This window comes from Aspergillus pseudodeflectus (assembly GCF_044049435.1).
Source record: "Aspergillus pseudodeflectus strain CBS 756.74 chromosome Unknown BJX68scaffold_3, whole genome shotgun sequence".
NCBI classification, from domain to species: Eukaryota; Fungi; Ascomycota; class Eurotiomycetes; order Eurotiales; family Aspergillaceae; genus Aspergillus; species Aspergillus pseudodeflectus.
The window spans coordinates 1473990-1494471 of record NW_027263779.1 but is presented as its reverse complement, the minus strand read 5'-3'; the positions used below and the strand labels follow the sequence as shown (position 1 = coordinate 1494471).

General features: G+C 51.9%; 8 protein-coding genes across 8 annotated transcripts; 4 read left to right on the top strand and 4 right to left on the bottom strand.

Moving 5' to 3' along the window:
- Positions 1–1672: 1672 nt before the first annotated feature.
- On the top strand, positions 1673–3226 carry BJX68DRAFT_118940 (NADH kinase POS5). Its single transcript, XM_071036077.1, has 3 exons — positions 1673–1902; positions 1953–2067; positions 2122–3226. The coding sequence occupies exons 1-3, from the start codon at positions 1752–1754 to the stop codon at positions 3188–3190; spliced, it is 1335 nt and encodes a 444-aa protein (XP_070904675.1). The 5' UTR covers positions 1673–1751; the 3' UTR covers positions 3191–3226.
- Positions 3227–4217: 991 nt separating this feature from the next.
- On the top strand, positions 4218–7782 carry BJX68DRAFT_118951 (serine/threonine protein kinase CLA4). The gene is made up of 5 exons (XM_071036078.1): positions 4218–4556; positions 4762–4893; positions 4986–7011; positions 7063–7162; positions 7215–7782. Exons 2-5 carry the CDS (start codon positions 4874–4876, stop codon positions 7622–7624), a joined length of 2556 nt encoding a protein of 851 aa, XP_070904674.1. The 5' UTR covers positions 4218–4556; positions 4762–4873; the 3' UTR covers positions 7625–7782.
- Positions 7783–8276: 494 nt separating this feature from the next.
- On the bottom strand, positions 8277–10789 carry BJX68DRAFT_118918 (uncharacterized protein). Its single transcript, XM_071036075.1, has 2 exons — positions 10498–10789; positions 8277–10440 (listed from the first exon to the last, which is right to left on the bottom strand). Exons 1-2 carry the CDS (start codon positions 10633–10635, stop codon positions 8563–8565), a joined length of 2016 nt encoding a protein of 671 aa, XP_070904673.1. The 5' UTR covers positions 10636–10789; the 3' UTR covers positions 8277–8562.
- Positions 10726–13243, bottom strand: BJX68DRAFT_118799 (glycine--tRNA ligase). The gene is made up of 2 exons (XM_071036074.1): positions 11337–13243; positions 10726–11284 (listed from the first exon to the last, which is right to left on the bottom strand). The coding sequence occupies exons 1-2, from the start codon at positions 13065–13067 to the stop codon at positions 10901–10903; spliced, it is 2115 nt and encodes a 704-aa protein (XP_070904672.1). The 5' UTR covers positions 13068–13243; the 3' UTR covers positions 10726–10900.
- BJX68DRAFT_118922 (rRNA-binding ribosome biosynthesis protein RPF1) lies at positions 13244–14942 on the top strand. Its single transcript, XM_071036076.1, has one exon. It carries the CDS (start codon positions 13420–13422, stop codon positions 14728–14730), a length of 1311 nt encoding a protein of 436 aa, XP_070904671.1. The 5' UTR covers positions 13244–13419; the 3' UTR covers positions 14731–14942.
- A 211-nt stretch (positions 14943–15153) lies between these two features.
- Positions 15154–16304, bottom strand: BJX68DRAFT_252536 (class I SAM-dependent methyltransferase; the record flags this gene model as incomplete). Its single annotated transcript, XM_071042582.1, has 2 exons — positions 15154–16129; positions 16195–16304. The coding sequence occupies 2 exons, from the start codon at positions 16302–16304 to the stop codon at positions 15154–15156; spliced, it is 1086 nt and encodes a 361-aa protein (XP_070904670.1).
- A 1459-nt stretch (positions 16305–17763) lies between these two features.
- Positions 17764–18797, top strand: BJX68DRAFT_118795 (peptidyl-tRNA hydrolase). Its single transcript, XM_071036073.1, has one exon. It carries the CDS (start codon positions 18094–18096, stop codon positions 18721–18723), a length of 630 nt encoding a protein of 209 aa, XP_070904669.1. The 5' UTR covers positions 17764–18093; the 3' UTR covers positions 18724–18797.
- On the bottom strand, positions 18793–20244 carry BJX68DRAFT_226793 (amphiphysin-like protein RVS161). The gene is made up of 6 exons (XM_071038565.1): positions 20082–20244; positions 19967–20017; positions 19795–19840; positions 19663–19736; positions 19460–19607; positions 18793–19395 (listed from the first exon to the last, which is right to left on the bottom strand). The coding sequence occupies exons 1-6, from the start codon at positions 20092–20094 to the stop codon at positions 18942–18944; spliced, it is 786 nt and encodes a 261-aa protein (XP_070904668.1). The 5' UTR covers positions 20095–20244; the 3' UTR covers positions 18793–18941.
- Positions 20245–20482: the final 238 nt, after the last annotated feature.

Below are 20482 nucleotides of genomic sequence, written 5' to 3'. Positions count from 1 at the left end.
TCAGCGTAGCTACCCCTTCTGGTCAATGGAGATAATGTCGGTCAGCCAGGCGCTCGTAATTGAATAGGAAGAGCAAAATGCCACTTACGGAGGACCCTCATAACCAACAGTGCAATCGTACACCCAGTCGACAGTCCCTCTCAGCTGTTGTAAGCAGAAAAACAGCCCAGTTGAGCGAGGAAGAATCTCATGTCTCAAAGGCGACAGAGACTGCTTCTCTCCATACGCATCGCTTCGGCGCTTGGTGTTTACGGACAGGTTGGTCCCCTCTGGGAAGATCAAAAGCCACATTGGATCGTACTTGGGAGCGCCCGAGTCGGAGCCTATTGTCTGCGTCTTCAACTTCTGCAAGCGATGCTGCAGTCGTGGCTTGTCAGATAGCCATTTGCGCGCCATGAAAATGAAGCCATAGAACATCATCCCCTGGCCAAGGATTGGGATATATTTGAGTGACTCTTTGAGGATGATGAAGATGTGGCCATGCATCGAATTGGAATAGGCAATCCACCACAGATAAATCCAGTCAGTGTAGACCTGGTGGTTTGCGATCATGACAAGTCGCTCCGGAAATGTCGTTCTCAACCGCCCATCCTTCGCAATGTGAATCTGGCCGCGTACACTGTTGTCACCACTAACCCGAACGTAGGTAGGGCAACCCCACTGAGTAAGAGCTGTTATGACGACTGCGAAAGACCGTTTCGTTGACGCCATCCAGGCGTAGTATTTCTTTTTGCTGATGAAGTATAGAGGAGAGCCAACTATCTGGGTCATCAAGGTGATGATGCAACAGCAATTGAACCAGGTTGCAAGAAGCAGGGAACGCAACACCTGCATGGGAATTCCATGTTTGAGACGCGGCTCGTCGCCGTTAGGAGCCTGGAGTTCCGTTTTGACATCGGCCGCGGGCTTCCGCTGCCGAAGCTCCCCCCCGTTCATGATGGCGGGGAAATTCGTGGACTCGGCGGGGAGCGAAGACGCTTCTATATTCTGAATTAAACCTGAACAATCTCTGGAAGCAACATTAGCTTGCTATGCCTCACAACTATCACGCGACCATGATGCAGGGGAGAAGATGGGTTTCAATGTACCGTGTGAGGTATAAAGAGCAGTGTTTACAGGAAGCAGGTGGTGGTCTAAGGATGCCGCAAACAAAGAGCAGGACGAGCTAAGGATAAAGAAAGAATAAGTTGGCTATTCCATTTCATCTGGAAAGTGAGGAAAAAAGGATGGAAAGAAAGGGTCTCCTCCCAGAGATCACATGGGAAATGCAATGAGTCTGGTACAAAGGACTTGGGAGCCTGAACGAGTATGGATGAATCACGGCTGATGCAGCCGATCTTGTGGACAAGCCAACTTCGGTTAGCTGGGGAAAGACGCCATGACGTTGGAATCTTGGAAGCTGCTAAGCCTCGAAGGCGGTCAGACCGTAATCATTCTGGGGACTTTTCATCATTGGAAGAGTCAGGAGTCAGGACACCAACATCAGACAGTATTTTCACTGCAAGCTTGAGGTTCCGTTCCATCCTCCGCTCCGTCTCTCTGGTTATCTGGCCTACGTCGCACAGAAAAAAAATGGTCGACTTTTCGATATAAAGACCCTGTCAGACCAGAATATATCTCAACTAGCTCAGCTAGAAACTGTCATAGGCTAGCGAACAGATGACGACGAATAAATCCTCTTCTGTTTGATGTTGTTCTTCGTTACTCAATAGCAAGTTTAACAACCGTACTCCAGGGCCTTGCTTGTTTGCATGATGAAGCCGGTGGTGAGTCGAGCGATTTCACTGAGGATTGAGCCCTTAATCCGATTACCATGGCGCCGCAATTTCTCCGTCTCCCCAAGGCACTATGAAATTAGAGACATTGAATCTCTTCCCAGGCGCCTGGTTCCTAGTTACCAGGGTATGTATCCCCCCATAGTATACCCGCGATCTGTGGGCTGATTTGTCAAGAGTCTAATGAGAATGACCTTCTTTCCCTTCAATGGCCGACACCCCCGCGGAATGTATTTGTTGTGAAGAAGGATTGTGCGCCAGAAGTGACTGAGTGTCTGATCGAGTTTATAAGGTACGCCCCATGATGAGGGGGGCATATTTGCGCTGACTCCGTCCCAAATCGCAGTCACACGACCTCAACTTATCCAAATATTGCTGTTATTTTGGAGCCCAAGGTCGCGGAGGAAGTACACTCGTCGTTGCTACTTCCCGTTTACTCGGCACCTTTGGATAGACTATCATCCGCACTGCATAAAAAGGTTGACCTTAGTGTTACACTCGGCGGGGACGGGACGATTTTGCATGCCTCGTCATTATTTGCCACGTGTGTCAATGTTCCACCGATGCTGTCGTTCAGCATGGGTACGCTGGGATTCTTGGGCGAATGGAAATTCGCAGAATATAAGCGTGCATTTCGCGAAGTGTACATGTCTGGCGCGGGAGTGGGAGATCGCGCGTCTGTCCTTGGGGACCCTCAGTTTTCGAGTGCTGTGGAGCAGTTGGAGAGCACCACGGGGTGGTCATCGGTTCGTGGCAAGTCCATGGGTGTGAACCGTGGAGCTCGTATCTTGATGCGCAACCGCCTCAAGGTTGGGTTATTCGCTCCTGACGGGAATCCTGTCGAAGTAGACAAGTGTTCGGAACCAAACCAAGGGGTAGGAAGCGAAGGGCTGTATGTCATGAACGAACTACTCCTCCATCGTGGAAAGGAGCCGCATCTGGCTATAGTGGACGTATATGTGGGAGGACGATTTCTCACGGAAGCCGTCGCAGATGGCATCATCATTTCCACGCCCACTGGAAGTACGGCCTACAGTCTTAGCAGTGGCGGCAGCATCGTGCACCCGCTGGTACCGGCGGTGCTTCTAACCCCAATTTGCGCTCGAAGCCTCAGTTTCCGGCCTTTGGTTCTACCAGCTAGCACGTCGATTACACTTCGTCTAAGCGAGAAAAACCGGGGACGCGAGCTAGAAGTCAGCATCGATGGAGTCAACATGACCCAAGGGATGACAGCGGGAATGGAAGCTCGCGTGTGGAATGAGGAGATGCGACATGGCAAGAATGAGTGGCAGGGTGGGGTGCCGTGCGTGATGCGGAGGATCATGGGCGGCGAAGCTCATGACAGTGAAGCCCATGATGGATGGGTAGGAGGGTTGAATGGACTGCTCAAGTTCAATTATCCTTTCGGGGAGTAGCCCTGGTTTGTATGATTTCCTATACTCTGTAATATACATCCACTCGACCATCCCAGTTTGACTGCCCACGCATTATTGTTTGACGAAGCAATTATTATCGTCAACTTTGAATGCTGCTGGTATGACCTTGTATAGGTTTAACTCAAAATTTCGACCCAAGAGGCAACCTTGACCGCGTGGGTTTGTTGAACTCCATGAACCGATCTTTGGTGGAGCAGTCCATATAACAATGGCATGATTTGCATCCGAGCTTCGATCCAGGAACATCACGGATCCATTCATATTAAGATCATTTGATCTTTCTCACTGACCTGCCTTGATTAAATAAGTATTCGATTACCTTGCGGCCATAATGAATCCAAAATCACTTGGTTGCGAGCGAGCAACCTGGATCACTTTACAGCCTCTTTGATACAGACTCCGCCAGATGGGCCTGTGGGGAGTCTCGGCTCTTTAGTCAAACTACGTACATACGGAGTACCGAGGAGAACTACCTAGGGAAACGAAAGCATCAGAGAAATGCCTGGATGGCAATCAGATCCTGTTCCAACAGGTGATTTGAGTTGCAATGTACATCGTCCCGGCCTCATCAGGGCCCGTTCGCTGCTCTCTATTGGAGAGCAAACCAGGGAGGACGATAATAGGACGAAGGAATTGAGCCACGTCGGGCATGAACATGTTTCCGAGTAAATTGAAACATTGGACAGTAGTAGATGCTTCTTCCAGAATGCTAATTCTGCCCAAATCATGCTAGTTTGTTACACAGGCAGCTCATCCCCTGGGTATTAGTATTTATTGTATCTGAAACTGCGAGGGTCATCCACCGTCGACAAGAGCGGCGATAGGACAAGGAAATACTTCGGGAATAATTAGGGAGTCAAGAGGAAAGAAGAAGTATACAGCCAATAGAGAACAGCGGACAGTGCGAATCAATTAATGTTACTCCGTAATCGAGGGAAAAGAAAAGAGACGGTGTCTTGTCGCAAGAGCCGCCGCCCCCTTCAGGGATTCTGGAGCCTCCAAGACTCACCCGGCCGTGGTGAAACTTCCTTTCGCAACTCCTCAGCTCCCTCACTTTACCCCCGACCAAGGGGTTTTCGAAGTCGCCCAGATATCAGCGCTTCTTGCCCTTTTCTTCGCGTCCTCCGTTTGAATCCTTGCCGACTTCATCGTAATAAGCTTCCACTCTGCTGGCGGTCGGTCCCCGCCCCCCGCTCTTTGTTCTCTCCCATCTCTTCCTCCTCATCGGGCTCGGCTTGTCCTCCCTCACCGTGTTTGGACATAAGATATCTCGAGACGTGCATTTCACGCTCAAAGCACCTCTGCAGGGCGAAGTTTTTTGCTTGGATATTCCGGTAAAGCGTAGGTAAGGAGCGGTCGACTCCCAGCCCCTATTGTCGAACCAGACCCCCCGTCTGCCACTCCGTGGTTCTATCGTTTAACTGGTTGACCCCAATCCCCTTTCGCCTTGGGCCGGTTCAGGTGCAAATGCGCCACGACCTTTGGTCCGCAACTTTAGCCTTGTCGCATAATCGTTGTTACCAGGGTCGTTGCTGATGCGCATCTGGCAGTGACCCGGACAGTTCTTAACGTCTTTCACTCGTTTCACTCTCCTCTTTCGTCCCAACTCTGAGGTGATATTCCCCCTCATCGGGGCTTCTGCCGTCCGATTCCCACCCCAGGATGGCTTCCTCTTATGGAAAGTAGGTCAACGAGAGATATTTCCATCCTTGACTCGCACGCTATTCTTCTTACCTACCATAGTGTCAAATTGCATCGCTAACTTGGCTCGTAGCATGTATTCTGCAGACCAATTCATGAACCCTGGGCCCGCCCCTCGCCCGCCAACTGACCGTCCGAAGCTTAACCTCTCGGCCAACTCTGCAGCCACATCATTTAGCCAAATGAACCTGGATTCTCCGAGCACCCCAACTCCGAATCTGTCACTCTTCCCGAATACAAGCAGCCCCTCCCTTGTGCGGACAAAGACGGATCAGTCAGGACAGGGCGGGTATGTCGTCGTCAAAGAGGGATATGTTCGTTGCAAAGAGGATAAGTTCCTAGCCACATGGAACCAGCGTTACCTGATTCTTCGCGAATCTCGTTTGGACTTTATGAAGAATGAGACGGGAAAAGTGGTCCTTTCTATCCCTCTCGCCGCAGTCACGGGTGTCTCCCGCTCGGAGGATACGCGAATGGCATTTGAAATTGTCCGGTTAGCCAACCCCAAAGACGCTACTTCCAAATCAGCTTTGATCACGAGGGATGTACCGACGAAAAGCTTGACGTGTGAGGTCAAGACCGATGAAGAGATTTACGACTGGATCGACAAGATTTATGAGCGCTGCCCCGGAATGGGTGGCGTGAGCAACCCTACGAACTTTAGCCACCGTGTGCACGTCGGGTTTGACCCGCGAACAGGGGCTTTTGTTGGTCTCCCCCCGGAGTGGGAAAAGCTCTTGACTGCCTCGGCCATTACAAAGGAGGATTACAAGAAGAACCCGCAAGCCGTCATCGAAGTCCTGGAATTCTATTCTGATCTTAAGACCCGTGAAGAAAACCCGCAGTATTACGGAGGCATGGGCGCGGCTCCTGGCCAGCCAAAATCCTATGGTAATAGTACTGTGGGCGGTTCAATCGCTCCACCAAGGCCACCACCACCCGGCCCCGCCCAACGGTTGGATAGCGGTCAATCCTACTCGAGCCGCTCCGCCTCATCCGGCCACTCCCAAAGCAAGTCTGGTCCTGATAGGGCTCTAGAGCAGCAGCAACAATTGGAGAAGATGAAGGAGATGGCTGAGCAGGAGCGACGACGTATAGAAGAAGACCGCCGCCGACAGCGCGAGGAAGAGCAAAGCCGACTCGAGCAGGAGGCCTACAACAATTCTCTCCCTAAAACCCGGGTACCACTGGCCAAACAAGAGCTTGGTGGATATGGTCCCACTGAACCGTCAATGAACGATCGTTATAAACCAAGTCGTCCGGCGCCGCAGGCTCCTGGTGCTGGCCGTCAACAGCAAGAGCCTCTACGCCAGTTGACTGCACAGCGACCAGCACCATCTCCCCCAACAGCGGGACAAAGACCTGGGGATTATTCATCTAATGGCACACCGCGTGCACTAGCACCTCGTCACGATGACCCGGCGAACGCGAGATATGCACCTCAAGACCCACGATCCCAGTCGGCATCTCGTTTGCAGAACAATGGTAAACCTCCGCAGGCACATGGCCCTCCCCCTAGCAAACTTCCCGCTCCCGTGCAGCCAGTGAAGCCCTTGAATATCGCAAACAAACAGGCACCCAAGAAGACTACCCCCGATGGCGTCCGGCAGGCTGAAGCTGCGCTGACGAAGAAGGCTGATCCTCACAAGAGGGAGGTTCGCATGTCCGCAATGAGTGAGAATGAAGTCATGGACAGGCTGCGGTCTGTTGTGTCGAAAGATAACCCGAACGAGTCTTACAGCAAACAGCGCAAGATTGGTCAGGGTGCTTCTGGATCCGTGTATGTCGCGCGCGTAAAGGAGAACGCCACTTCTGGCGTGGCACGCGAGCTGTACCGGCAGTATGGCCCACGCTGCCAGGTTGCTATCAAACAAATGGACTTGCGGAGCCAGCCGCGAAAGGAATTGATTGTCAACGAAATTATCGTGATGAAAGACAGCCAACATGCCAACATAGTCAACTTCCTGGATTCATTCCTTCAGGAGCAGAGCAACGAGCTTTGGGTGGTTATGGAATTCATGGAGGGCGGTGCACTTACTGATGTTATTGACAACAACCGGGTGATTCAAGAAGATCAAATCGCCACAATCTGTGCAGAGGTCAGTCAACGCTCTTTTTCTGCTTAGAGACACCGCTAACAAAATCACTAGACCTGCAAGGGACTGGCGCACCTACATAGCCAGAGTATTATTCACCGTGATATCAAGAGTGATAATGTGCTTCTTGACAGGGCTGGCCATGTCAAAATCAGTAGGTCGATCGCCCACATTCAGTCTAGGGTGTTACTGACAATTTCTCATAGCTGATTTCGGATTCTGTGCTAAGCTCACGGAGACGAAGAACAAGCGTGCTACGATGGTTGGAACTCCATACTGGATGGCTCCTGAGGTGGTCAAACAGAAGGAGTATGGCCCCAAGGTTGATTGTTGGTCCTTGGGTATAATGGCCATCGAAATGATCGAGTCCGAGCCTCCGTATCTGAACGAAGAGCCTCTCAAGGCTCTTTACTTGATTGCCACTAATGGCACTCCTCGACTCAAGGCACCTGAGAAGCTGAGCAAGGAACTCAAGTCTTTCCTCAGCGTTTGTTTGTGCGTCGCTGTGGACAGCCGTGCTACAGCTCAAGAGCTGCTTGATCACGACTTCCTCAAAATGGGCTGCAGCCTTGCTAGCCTAGCAGAATTGCTCCGATGGAAGAAGAACACTCAGTAACTGTTTCTTCCGAAGACTCTTTGGACACGTCAATCTCTTATCTTCTCACGATTTACACTTTTGCCCCACACATGTGGACGACATCTACGCTTCGCTGGAACCTTACGACATGCGAACATTTTCTGCTTCGAGTGATATCCACAGCATTACATCTCTCACTCCACAGCCGCTTGGCATTGATAAATTCGGCGTTTTCTTTTGGCGTCTATTCTCCCTTTCCATCTCTCGGCCCTGAACTTTCACTAACCTGAAACGATCTTGGTTCTGCTTCTGCTTCATGCGTCTCGTGTCGCCCCGGCTGCGATTGCATATGATTCAACGAGACCTCTTCTCCACGCTGACGGATGATGATCCTCTCTCAAGGCGGCTGGACGTTCTTCTTGACAGATTAAAAAGACAAAAAAAGAAAGAAACGCATGCATATGACTGAAAATAGGATGATCTCCCCGTGTTTCTTTCTAGTGATGAGTCCATGACGGAAATAATTTGTTTATAACCAACAACTAGCAGGTATGCAGGTGAAGAACGCACGGAAGAAAGAGAAAGAAGAAGCAAACTCTTATAAATAGACAACTGTTAATGTGCTGGTGTTAGGCCTTTCTAGAAACGCAAGACTAAAATGTTAACTTCGTCCATTATAGTATCATTCTGAGGTGTCTCGTACAACTCTATATACATCATAGGGGTGTAGGGTGTGTCTGTTAAAAATATATTTTGTGTGTCTCTTAGACTTGTAGATAAATAGTCTGGGAAAGAAACTAAGCATACACTCGTAGACATACATACATATATACCATTATACAACAAAGCCAAGTCCACTAAACCAAACAGATGGAGTTTACCCATAGACTCCCCGTCCTTCCCTGCAGAGCATTCATGAGAGAAGTAATTGGTCTAGAACGACGATGCAAAGTTCGACCTTGGGAAACTTTATTAAATCAAAGCTCATCGTTCCGGGGTCCGCCAGACACAGACGCAGAGGCAGCCTCGGGCTCAGGCTCCAACTCAGGATCAATGTCAGAAGTAGACTGGGGTTGCGGACACAACTCCTCAAAGAAAATATTCTCAAGAATCGACTCGTCCTCATCCTCCTGCACACTCCAGAATCCCGCGTTGATGAGCCGTGTCTTCCAAGTCAGACGATCCTCGGCTGGGAGATCGGTCCATTGCCGAGGGACATGGGAGTGCGAATCCGAATCCGACTCCGACTCTAAGGCTTCCTCGGCGAGACTTGAACCTGAATCAGGGCTGTGCGGCTCGACACGGAGGGCGTTGTTTGACGGGTTGCAACTTATTAGGAGGGAGGATCCTGAGTCTGGAATGAGGTCGCGGAGGAGCGGGTGAAGTTCGGATTCGGATTTGGACTCGGCGGGTGTGTTTGATGTTTTTAGAGTCTCGAGTGACGGCGCAAGGGATGAAGAAGGAAGAGGTGGCATATTATATGGTACTGCGATGGCGTCACGAATATCAGGTGGTAAGTACTCCGAAATACCGAGATAGGGCGGCATAACACCCCTGATCTCTGTAAAGGCCTGGACAAGGAAGATGACGAAGACGATGGAGAGAAAGGCTGTGAGCGTGCTGCCGATTGCTGTTAAGGTCTCGTTCTCGCCGGGTCTGACGAGGACGTACTGCGGGTTTCGACTTCGGGGTGGCGTGGGTGAGAGAGCGAAAGTGTGTACGACGACAGTGTTGCCCATGCTTACAGAGGCCAGTTTGACATATTGTGGCGGTGTCTCTGGAGTGACGGGGTGAGCTGGCGGGATGAAATTGGAGAAGCATATCCTTGTCATGGAGAACGGATGGACGTCGCGGAGAGTGAGGTATCTCCGCAAAGAGGAGAACCCTCTGGATGAGGAGTTAGGGCCCCGCGAATCCCAGTTGAGGGTGAGGATTTCCAAAGATTGGTCACTGCCGGAGACAGCTATGATCGATTGTTGAATGCCCGAGGCGGGCCCTGGGGCGAGATTGCATATGTCTAGGCCTAGACCAATCTTGATTGACGTGCGGAGCTTATATCGGCGGAGCACCTTAGCTGGGGAAGAGCGCAGGTCGAGCAGAACGAGTTGACTGCCCTTGCGGTCTGGTTCGTTTTGGAGCAACAGAATAGTCGAGGGTGTGACGAACCTCAGCGCGCGGAATTTTGGCTTCGGTCCCTTGCCCGAAGTGTTTGCCGGTATGGAGTATACAGATTTCACATCAGGAGCGGTATTGGATCTCGTCTCGGAGGAGATACGAGTTATGAAAACATCCGTGCCATTAGTATAGGCCACCTCGAATAACCCAGAATCTGCATCTTGCTCTGTTATATCGATGTCCTCCGCCTCTTCGCCACTGTCCAATAGTATCCGCCCAATAACGTCTTCCTCTCCGGGCTTGGTCGTGCTGGCGTTGAAGAACACAACCTCGCCCGCCGGAGCCAACCCCGTCGTAATTGCACCTACGCGGGGGGCGTCTTCGCTCCTCCACGGCGACAGACGAGTGATCCTCTGATATGTACCTGGCCCCTTCGGTCCGGCGACAGTGCGGAACAGAGACTCTTGAGACAAGTTGATAGTTTGCCCTGGTTTATTCTGTGTCGCGGGTTTGGATTCTGTGACCTCGCGTCGTGGAGGGTAGTCGATCTGGAATGATCGTAGGTGGCGGTTCTTATTTTGTTTCTGCTGAGCGAGGGAACTGTTTATACCGGCGAAAGCAACGATCGAGGAGTCATTCGCGTGCGCGGCAGCCAGTGAGGTCACTGAATCCTCATCCCGCGACAATTCGATGTCGACGACTTCGCTGAGCTCGCGGCGTTTGTAGGCGTTTAGGAGGGTCTATATAGTTTTGTTAAGATCTCGTGTGCAGGATCAAGGGACGACTAAGGTGCGTACAATCTTATTTCCCACTCCGCTGCGGCCTTCTCCGCCGCCGCCGGCAACGAGGAGAAAAGCATGGTTGCGTGGGTCGAAATCGGCTGCGAACAGGGGACAGGAGAGGGTTATTTTGGCCGAGGGAATGTTTGGCGCCATCGTGTGGACCGCCTAGAAGCCGCGAATGTGAGATTTCGTTGTTCTATGCTCGAAAAGGTGCGAAGGGGTAAAGATGAAGCCAACTGGCGAATGTTGCTGGAACCGGTTGGGGATGACGTTTCGACCTGGAGATCTTGGCATCCATTCTACAACCACCGGATGTACGGAGTATTGCAACTTTCTATGATCGCTGGATTGTTCTATACACTTATTGCTGAAAGTAAAGAAAAAGTTGAAATGATTTATTTCCCCCGAAATTAAATGCTTAGTCCACCTCTTGTCCAGTAAACTCGGGCAGCCGTTTCAGGATGTCCTCCCAGGTCTCCTCGCCCTCTACCAGGCACTTGAGGGCCTGCAGAATCTCATCCTCGCTGGCGCGAACCTGCTTTGTGCTGTCGCGGTCACGCAGTGTGATTGTGTTGTCCTTGACAGATTGGAAATCGACAGTGACACCAAACGGCGTACCAAGTTCGTCGTTACGTGCGTAACGCTTACCGATACTGGCCGAGGAGTCGTCGACACGGCTGGAGACACCCAGTCGTCGGAGCTTAGTCGTCAGTCGCTGCAGCTGGGGGCGGAATGCGGGGTTGGTTGAAAGAGGTACGAGCAGGACCTTGGTAGGTGCAATCACAGGTGGGAATGATAGAACCTAGGTACCAAGTTAGTCTATAAGCAAATGACGTGAAAGAAGAAAAACTTACACCACGAGCCTCGTCACCTTCGCGGTACCAGTAAACGTGCTCCATCAGACTGTAAAGGATACGACCAATACCAAATGATGGTTCAATCACATTAGGCGTGTATTCGCGAACGTTCTCAACGCGTGTGCGCTTCTCAATCTTGATGATGTCCTTGTCGAGCTCAGCCTTGCCGCCGGCAACACCAGCAACTTCCACCTCAATCTTGCCGGTCTGTTCCAGGTCAAGAGCCAGCTTCTCGCGGACCTCTTGAGTCAGATCATTGATGGCAGCCTCGACGGTCTTACCATCCTTCTTGAATCGCGGGCCGAACTTCTTCTTGTCCAGGTCAACCTGCCATTCTTCAATCTTCAAGGGCTCTGCACGGGTTTCACGGACAACCAGCGGGGCACCAGTCTTGTTCTTGTGTACGTTCAAGTCATAAGCGCTACGGTCAGCACATCCGACACACTCAATCCAGCCGTAGCTGGTGTGCAGTTCGGCATCCCAACAATCACAGGCGTAGTGGGCCATCTCGTTGGCCATGTGCTGGCGGAAACGAAGCTTGTCTGGGTTAACACCAAGCTTGAGGAGGAACAACTGGATACGGGCAAGGAAATATCCAAGTGTCTCGTTGTCAACGAGTCCAGTCTCAACAGCCTTGCCGACAGTCATCTTCTCGGTCTTGGTGCTCCCGGACAGCTGAACATCACGGTTGAGCAGTGTCAACTCTACATCCTTGACCTCCTCGAATCTCGCGTGCTTCTTTCCACCCTCGGGATCCACAAAGTGTTCAATCTCGGCCATGAGGAACTCACGCACACGCAAAAGACCGGCACGGGGCGAGATTTCATTTCGGAAGGACTTGCCGATTGAGGCCGAGGCAAAGGGCATGCTTTGTTGGTTGAATTCAAGCAGTTTCTGGAAATTCAGGAACTGTCCCTGAGCGGTCTCAGGACGGAGGTAGCCGGGCATGTTGCTGCTAGGTCCAATCGCGGTCTGGAACATGAGGTTGAAAGAGACGGGAGGGAGAAGGTTGCCGCCGGTGACCGGATTTCTGATGTCGTACTTGGCGATAATTTGTTCCAATTCAGGTCCACCAAAGTTGTCAATCTGTGCCAGAACCTGCTCGTACTCCTTGACCACCGCGTCATCGAGCTTAATAGCCTCGCTCTTAGCCTTCTTCTTCTTCTTGGCCTCCTTCTCCGCGTCGACCTCAACTTTCTGCCCGCGGGCCTCCTTGTCGCCCTTGAGACGGGCCTCGAGAACCTCCTCAACCAAGTGATCTGCACGGAAGATCTCGCCGGTCTTGGGGTCCTTGCACATCCAATCGGCGAACTTATCAACGTGGCCACTGGTCTTGAGGACTTCGTGCGGGGTCAACATGGTGCAATCCACCTCGAGCATGTCTTCCTCGAGCACAAAGTGTTTCCGCCATGTCTCGACAATGTTGTTAAGAACGGCGCAACCGGGAGGGCCGTAGTCGTACAGACCAGAGACACCTCCGTAGATCTCGAAGGAGGGGGTGTAGAACAGGCGACGGCGGAGCATGGAGTCCAGGACGGCCCGGTCAACGACCTGACCGGTCTTGGTATCGAGGGTAGCCATGATTTTTTTCTGCTCTGGGGACAGCTGGAATTTGGCGCGGAAGGTGGGAGCGGAGGAGGATAAGTGTCTTCTGCTGGCGGCGGCGGCGGGGTTCCAGCAGGAAATAATTCGGCGGGGAAAAAGAAATCGAATCGGTGATTGAGTCATCCGCCACACGTGAGTCCGTTCTTGAAGTCAGGCACCCGCCCGATCAAAGAAATGAATTAGACTCTTGAAGGCTCAAACGAGCAATATGGCAATATAAGAGAGCGACAGGGGTGGTTAACCCAGCAGAGACGGACGAAAGGCACGCTCTACACGAAACTTCGCGATCAATTGAAGTTTTCCAGGGGCAGCAGGGCGAGTCAGTTGATCCCATATGCCATATATTTGTACAGCCAATAATACGCGATTTTACCGCCGGTCAAACTTTTCTCCACCGAGAAATATCTCCGCAAAAAAAAGTCGAAAGCCAAACATCCAACCATATCAGCACCGCTCACAGATTGCCTAGCACAAGATGGTATCCAAAAAGTCACGGGCCGGTGGGGGTCCTCCAAGCGCTGATATGGAGTTCAAGACGCGCAACAAGCAGAGACGCCAGCTCCTCCATATCAAACGCAAGCGCAACAAGGACTCTGCTCGCCGGGCAATGCGGTTCGGAAGGAAGAAGGAAGAAGCCAAAAATCCGAAATTAAAGGAAGAGCGACTCAAGCGGAACATTCCGTTGACATTGGAGCGAAAACGTGTTTGGGACGATGCGGGCAGTGATGTCGAGGATCCTCTTGGTATAAGTGTCGATGTTGAGCGCATCAAGCGCCAGAAGCAGGAGGAGGAAGAGGAACTTAATCGCCCATTGGGCTCGGACTCCGACGGTTCCAAAGAAGGGGACAACAACAGTGACGAGGAAGGAGACGAAGATGATGATCTCGACAGCATGCTCGCCAGCAGCGACGAAGAAAACGAGGACGAGGAGCAGGACCACAAGGAAAACAGTCGCGGCCGCAAACCCTCATCAGTTCCCTCAGCCACAGAGCGCGCGACAAGCCCATCGCAGTCTACAAAAAGCACAAATCTCAATCTCGCCCCCGAAGCGCTCGCCGCGAAATTCCCGTCCCTCTTCTCACCCGAATCCCAGCGACCCCCGAAGATACTCATCACAACCTCCCTCAACTCAACCCTCCATCACGAAGGGGAAGTCCTCACAAACCTCTTTCCAAACAGCGTCTACATCCGCCGCTCCGCGCACGCGCACTCTCACAAGTTCTCCATTCGCGAGATCGCACAATTTGCTTCAAACCGCGAATACACCACCTTGGTGATTCTTCAGGAAGATTCCAAGAAGCCCGCGGGGCTGGACATCGTTCATCTGCCCAAGGGCCCCATGTTCCATTTCTCCATCAGCAACTGGGTAGAAGGGAAGCGGATCCCGGGTCACGGAAACCCCACGGAACACTGGCCGGAGCTTATTCTAAACAACTTTCGTACCCCGCTCGGTCTGTTAACCGCACATCTCTTCCGCACACTCTTCCCGCCGCAACCTGACATTGAGGGCCGGCAGGTTGTCACCCTACACAATCAACGTGACTACATCTTCGTCCGGCGCCACCGCTATGTCTTCCGAGAGAAGCGTGAGACCGAAAAGGCCGTTGTTGGTGCAGACGGGAAAGAGATCAAGGGTGCAGAGGGCATTCGAACAGGACTGCAGGAGCTGGGCCCGCGCTTTACGCTAAAGTTGCGGAGAGTCGATAAGGGGATCCAGCGGGCGAGTGGGCAAGAGTGGGAGTGGAAGGGCGGGATGGAGAAGGTCAGGACGAAGTTCCAGTTATGAATGCCGTGCTGTTGGTTATTTTTGCATTGCATGGAGTTTGGTTTCAAAAGCAGCGGTTTGGACGGTTCTTTTCCTTTCGTCGGTTTCGAATAGAAATATCACTGTTAGCTATCTATATCACAATGGTTGATACATACGTCCTCAACAATTGAGCCGCATTATTCTGTTAGATCTATGTATGCCCAACGCAATGGGATATCTGATGGCAGGTACGATCTTTCGACCTCAGGATGTACAACTTCCCAGCTCGAGCCTTCCATCCATTCCTCGAGCCCCAACCAAAAAAGCACTCACGCTTTTTATCTATAATTCAAAGAGCAAATGGGTATAAAGTATACGACACCAACACCACCAACAACACAGAAACAATGTAACCAAATCAACCAGATCGCCCCCTTAGAAATGCGAAATGTACTAACAAACTCAAACTTCTTGCTTCTTCATCTCGTCATCCAACTGCATCAGTTTCTGCAGCATGTCACTCTTCCGCGCCATCGAGCGCACAAACGGTTTGCGCGCCATCACCGTCTTCATGACGCACGTCATTCTCCCGGCTGTTAGGATTTCCATCTTTACCTTCTCGCAGAGGTCCCGGACCCCCTCGGCAGTCCAGTTGCCCGTCGCTGTTAGCTGCCGTAGACTGTATGCTTCCACGCCCTCGAGGAGTGCGATGAGACCCATCTTCCCGAGGGTCTTTTCCTGCGCATTGGTGGGCCATAGCCCGACTGGTATGGTGCGTTCTTTGACGCAGATGTCGGTGAAGCCTGCGGCGCTAAGAACAGAAGGGAGAAGATGAGATAGGTCGCGCGGATGGCCTGTGGATTCGGCAGCGGAGCGCATGGCGGAGGCAAAGATGTTAAGGTAGGAGTCGCCCGATCCCGGGAAGGAGACAGAGTCGGCGGCCGGGTCTGCGTCGCTGATCTCAATGTATCCCCCCGGGGCGAGATGGCGAAACGCCTGGTTGTATAATGAACACCAGTCTGAAAAGGCGCCTGCTAGGCCGCGGATGTGGATCAAGTCGAACGGTTCATGATAGGTCCACTCGTCGCGGGCGTCATCGAGCTGGAAGCTCACGTTGGGTAGCTCGATGGTGCTGCCGAGGCCGCTGTCGAAGACGCCAATGTCAGTGGCTATGATTGTGGCGCCGGGGTATTCTGCGCTCATTTCTATGGCCCAGTCGCCCGGTCCGGTGCCGATGTCGAGGATGCGGGGGTTCTTTTTGGCAAGCGGAACGTTTGTTAGCTTGCCGTCGAACAAGATGAGGCATATTTGATGTGTAATGTTTAGGCGGGTCTGCTCAGCCTCGTCATTTGGCATGAAGTATGTGTCATTGCAGTACCGACGGCCATTCTCAAGCACGTATTCTATGTTTTGGGCTTCGAAGGACCTTGTCGATTTTCTGCCGCAGTTAGCTTTTTTTTTGTATGACCCCGTTGCAGGGAAGGGGAGGGGGAAAAGGCAAACATTGAGATCTCATCGGAATCAGTGTCTGTGTCTGCTTCTGGCTCATCCTCGTCTGTCCACCGGCGCTTTCCAGTCGTATGGGCGCTGTCTGTCTCGACGGATTCAGGCATACTCTTGTTTGGGTGTGGAGCCGCGTTCTCAACCATGACATGACGAACTCTGGCTCGGCACCATGTAGTTGTTTATAGCAGGCAATGGTTCTATCCACACTCTGGAACGAAAGGAACTGGCGGGAGCGACGGGAGGAAGCGAGGTTGATGTGGGACTCAGACATGCGGGAGATCCGAAGGAATACTACCGGACATGCTGAAGGGACGAAAAAGAAAAGAAAAAGAACTGAAGTATAAACAGAAATGCCAAAAGGAAAAGGAAAAAGCCAAGGAGAAAAGGTGAATCAAGTGCGGCCCGTCAATTGGGAACGGAATGCGAAGCAAAGCAGGGAGGAGCTCGATTTTTAATGACAGCTTTGAATTGATTAGTTTCGCGTCAACATCGGACTAAGTCTTAACTCGAACTCAATAATGAGACGGACGATGTCATTGTCCAACTAAGAGACTAGTTGTCTTGACTAACAAATCTCCCGGCGGCGCGACGAGGAGACTCGTACGGAGTCTCGTACTTTTTCATGTACGCGAGGCTCGCGAACTCCTGCGGACAAACGAGTTTCAGCTTTCCCCACTTCCCAGACTCTTGGGATAAGCACGAGCTTTCCCTCCTCTGTGCGCTTCACGTTGCTTTTGCCAATTGTCCTGGGATGAAAAGGTCGGATATTAATCCACTTGCGCGCAGGCCCTGATTCACTGCAGACGGAGTGTCTTACGAGATGCACGAGCCTAGACTTTTAGTAGTGTCGATCTCCCTCCCATAATATAAAACCTCTGGAGTCTGACAGTAAAGCAAGTCGTCAATGCATGCCCACTCGGGAGTTCCTATAAACTACATCCGAGTATATATCTACCCAAAGCGTAGGGCCCCAGCAACTCGGGCACCCAATCAGCGCTCGCCCTCAGGCCGTCACCTGGGCCGTGTGCTGCATCCACCCTGCAGCTTATGTACCCGAAACAGAACGTGCAGCAATTGGAAGCCAGAAGACACCATCATCCTGCATGGCGCCGGTGAAATCCGCTGGGTTGTCGAATTGTCGGATTCCAACCCCATACATCCGAGTCAGTCCACGATAGGATGGACGAGGCTGCGAGCAAACCAAGATCCAGCACAAGTTCCAGCCAAGCACGGCTAACGGATAGTCACGATCCTTTCATATCATGTCCTCCGGGCTGGTATCGTCTCGCCCCCGCGCTTGCGATGGGGATGGGCTGGCGTCCAAGAAGGGTAGGGAGCGGCAGGCGCCGCGGGCCTCTCCGGCCATTTAAGTGATGGGGATTGATTTGACGGGCCCAATGGGACGGGAGAGAGGCAGGCATTGTTTCCAATCAGATTTGATGCTTGATGGTGTGCGTTCCAGGGGTGACTCAAAATGTGATGACCTGACTCAATCCAGTCAACTCTCAAACAGCCGATAGATAGTAGTATTTACGGAGGAACAATCGGTTCCTGAACCAAGTTTCCTGTTGGATTCTCCGAGAACCACCAAGCCAGTCATGAATAATAAATCCAGCAGGTCCTTCCACATCAGGCTGGAATTGGAGTTCGGGAAGAAATACTCCGTATCCTGCGGAAAGATGGCTGGAACCTGCAGGATGACAGTTTGTCAGTCTGAGCCTTCCCCACAGTGAAATGGACGATCTCCCGCCGCAAGTTTTCGCTTGGTAACAACTGGGTCTTATCCACGCGTCTGGTACGAACTCGTCGCGGGTAGAAGAGAATTTTGACGTCAATTACACAGCTTTTCAACCTCCACATCCGCATCTCGAAAGAAGAAAAGAAGAGGCAACGGAAATGGCCGCCCGCGAACCCTTCCGCTCACTCTTCATCGCCTCAATAGGCAACCCGGGCCGACTGCGTTCAACCCGTCACAGCGCCGGCCATATCCTCCACGACGCGATCGCACCCCTCCTACGAAGCGAGCTCCCGCCCGTCTATAAAACATGGTACAGCCCCTCTTTTATGAACGAGTCTGGCGTCAAACTCCTCCGCGAACTTGAGACCTTCAAGCGTCTTGACCACGGCGGTACTAAACGCTCGACGCTCGTCATCCTGCACGACGAACTCGAAGCGCCACTGGGGAAAATCGTTGTGAAGCACGGCGGCACAGAGAAGGCGAGTGCAAAGGGGCACAATGGTTTAAAGGACATCTTCAAGAGACTGGGGAATAAAAAAGTGTATCCGCAGCCTTCCAGTTTTACTGGGTCGGTAGGCAATCCGGCTCTTTCGATCTTGCGGATCGGGATTGGGATTGGGAGACCGGTGAGTCGGAGCCCACAGGATGTCTCGGATTATGTCCTGAAGAATATGGATGTACGGGAGTTGGAGGCTATAAAGAAGGCTGCGGGACCTGTGGTGCAACTTTTGGTTGAGCAGGCTTGGGGGACGGAGAAGGAGAATCCGACGCCTAGGGCCCAAGAATAGCCGTAGCTCATTGGGTGGGCAGAGGCTACTCTCCAGTAGTCTCCTTCCAAACGTTGTACAGTATAGACCTTAGAGAGAGATACCCCAGCATGCATCATTCTTATTCTCGAGTGTTGGTAACCACAAGTCTGTAAGGATAAAAAGTCGAGAGTGATATATCAGCACAAAAAAAGTATTACAGTTGCTTCAGAACCAGTCAAACGCGCTAAAAGAGGTCGTTAAACAGTACCCGCTATGCTCAAGTCCCGAATCTCCTGCAGAACCTCTTCCACCCTGTTGTCCAGATCGCCGCGAGCGTACTGGTCTCTTGTCTCCGCGTCGAGGTATTGCTGTACTTGCGCCATTCGGGAGTACGCCTCTGCGCAGAAACGTAATTGGATTTTGACCAGAGCTTCAAAACTGGGGTCGAGGTACGGAACGCGCAGATCGATGAGTTGAGGAAGTTCGGTGAACAGTTGCTCGTTCAACTGTTCATATGCCTGCTTGGCCATCTCCAACTCGCGCTCCGTACGCGGCAACTTGGTGGCGTCCTTGTCCGGCTTCTCGACCAGTTTCTTCACCTTGGCTCTCATGGCGTCGTAGTCGAGTAGCTTGTTGTTTCTCTTCTTGATGCACTCGTTGACGTCAGGGAAGTATGCACAAAAACGGGATATCGGCTCGAGAACAGTAGATCTAGTCGTGTCAGTTTCAGGCGCAAGCATACCTTGATTTAGAAGTCGAAAGCTGAGCCGCATACCTGTAAGGTCCGTCTAGCGCTTTGATCGTCTCGGCGTCTAGATCCTCAACTGCCTGTTTGTAGCTCCTGCTCACACCATCTTTAGCGCCGGCGTCGCCGTAGAAAGCGTCAATCGTCTCTGCAATTCGCATCTGCGAAGCCGTCATTGCTGTTACCACCGAGTCAGCGCCGTGTTCGATAAACTGTCCATAGAGAATATCCACCTCGCAGTGAGTCCAAGTATCCCTTTGCTTCCTTCTGTAGGCGGTTTGCAGCCGCCTCCATAGTCCGGTATCGTCTGCGAGGACATCAATTAGTCAACAGCCATTTAAGGTGCGCTTCCCGACTTGTCATACCGCTCCTCAATCTCATAGTCGCGATCGTTCGTTCTCTCCACATGTCCTATAGCAAGTACAGTCCGTATCAGTGTCCGTCCAGCTCTTGAATCTTGAACCAACTATATCGGCCGATCTCCGGGTTCATCGCGGTTGCGATTGCGGGGCAAGACGTTCTCAAGGTGAGCCATACCCGTCTTCATCATCACCTGCGTCGTAGCACGGTTGACATTTTTCTTGAAGCCTGCAAAAAACATTCATATTAGTAAACCGAAGAAACCCGTCAATGCCACATGTTCAGTCCATACCCGCCCAAGACATGATGGTCGATCGCTGGCTGCAATGAAGGCGCTAATTGGAGGTAATGGCAAGGCGTAGACCACCGAATGATATACAGAATATGCGATATACTGCCGTGGCCTGTTGGATCAAATATCAGGCGCGAACGTGGAGTTGGAGAGTCGAGGGGAAATCAAGGAATTGAAGCCTAATGCGGGACAAGCTGATGATGGGTCCTTCGCTGTGGCTGTGTGGAGTGGCTGTGGATGAATGTATCATACGGAAATACAGCCGCTCTATTCCAAGGCCGCGTCGTCTTGGCATCTTTTCAGTCCTTCAGTATACTTCTACTACTGACCGACTAACTGAATAGTTCCAACATTGTAAACGGTGATGGCACAAGCCCCGGCAATACGCCAATCCCCATGCC

Bases quoted from the DNA above. Each gene is read 5' to 3' on its own strand.
- BJX68DRAFT_118940 (XM_071036077.1), top strand. From the start codon at position 1,752: ATGATGAAGCCGGTGGTGAGTCGAGCGATTTCACTGAGGATTGAGCCC. The intron at 1,903-1,952 runs GTATGTATCCCC...TGATTTGTCAAG, and splicing joins CCTGGTTCCTAGTTACCAGG to AGTCTAATGAGAATGACCTT. The intron at 2,068-2,121 runs GTACGCCCCATG...CCCAAATCGCAG, and splicing joins TGTCTGATCGAGTTTATAAG to TCACACGACCTCAACTTATC.
- BJX68DRAFT_118951 (XM_071036078.1), top strand. From the start codon at position 4,874: ATGGCTTCCTCTTATGGAAA. The intron at 4,894-4,985 runs GTAGGTCAACGA...CTTGGCTCGTAG, and splicing joins ATGGCTTCCTCTTATGGAAA to CATGTATTCTGCAGACCAAT. The intron at 7,012-7,062 runs GTCAGTCAACGC...CAAAATCACTAG, and splicing joins TCGCCACAATCTGTGCAGAG to ACCTGCAAGGGACTGGCGCA.
- BJX68DRAFT_118918 (XM_071036075.1), bottom strand. From the start codon at position 10,635: ATGGCGCCAAACATTCCCTCGGCCAAAATAACCCTCTCCTGTCCCCTG. The intron at 10,441-10,497 runs GTACGCACCTTA...AAAACTATATAG, and splicing joins GCGGAGTGGGAAATAAGATT to ACCCTCCTAAACGCCTACAA.
- BJX68DRAFT_118799 (XM_071036074.1), bottom strand. From the start codon at position 13,067: ATGACTCAATCACCGATTCGATTTCTTTTTCCCCGCCGAATTATTTCC. The intron at 11,285-11,336 runs GTAAGTTTTTCT...CTTGGTACCTAG, and splicing joins AAGGTGACGAGGCTCGTGGT to GTTCTATCATTCCCACCTGT.
- BJX68DRAFT_118922 (XM_071036076.1), top strand. From the start codon at position 13,420: ATGGTATCCAAAAAGTCACGGGCCGGTGGGGGTCCTCCAAGCGCTGAT.
- BJX68DRAFT_118795 (XM_071036073.1), top strand. From the start codon at position 18,094: ATGGCCGCCCGCGAACCCTTCCGCTCACTCTTCATCGCCTCAATAGGC.
- BJX68DRAFT_226793 (XM_071038565.1), bottom strand. The intron at 19,841-19,966 runs GTATGGCTCACC...TACTTGCTATAG, and splicing joins GCAGGTGATGATGAAGACGG to GACATGTGGAGAGAACGAAC. The intron at 19,608-19,662 runs GTGGATATTCTC...CGGTGGTAACAG, and splicing joins ATACTTGGACTCACTGCGAG to CAATGACGGCTTCGCAGATG.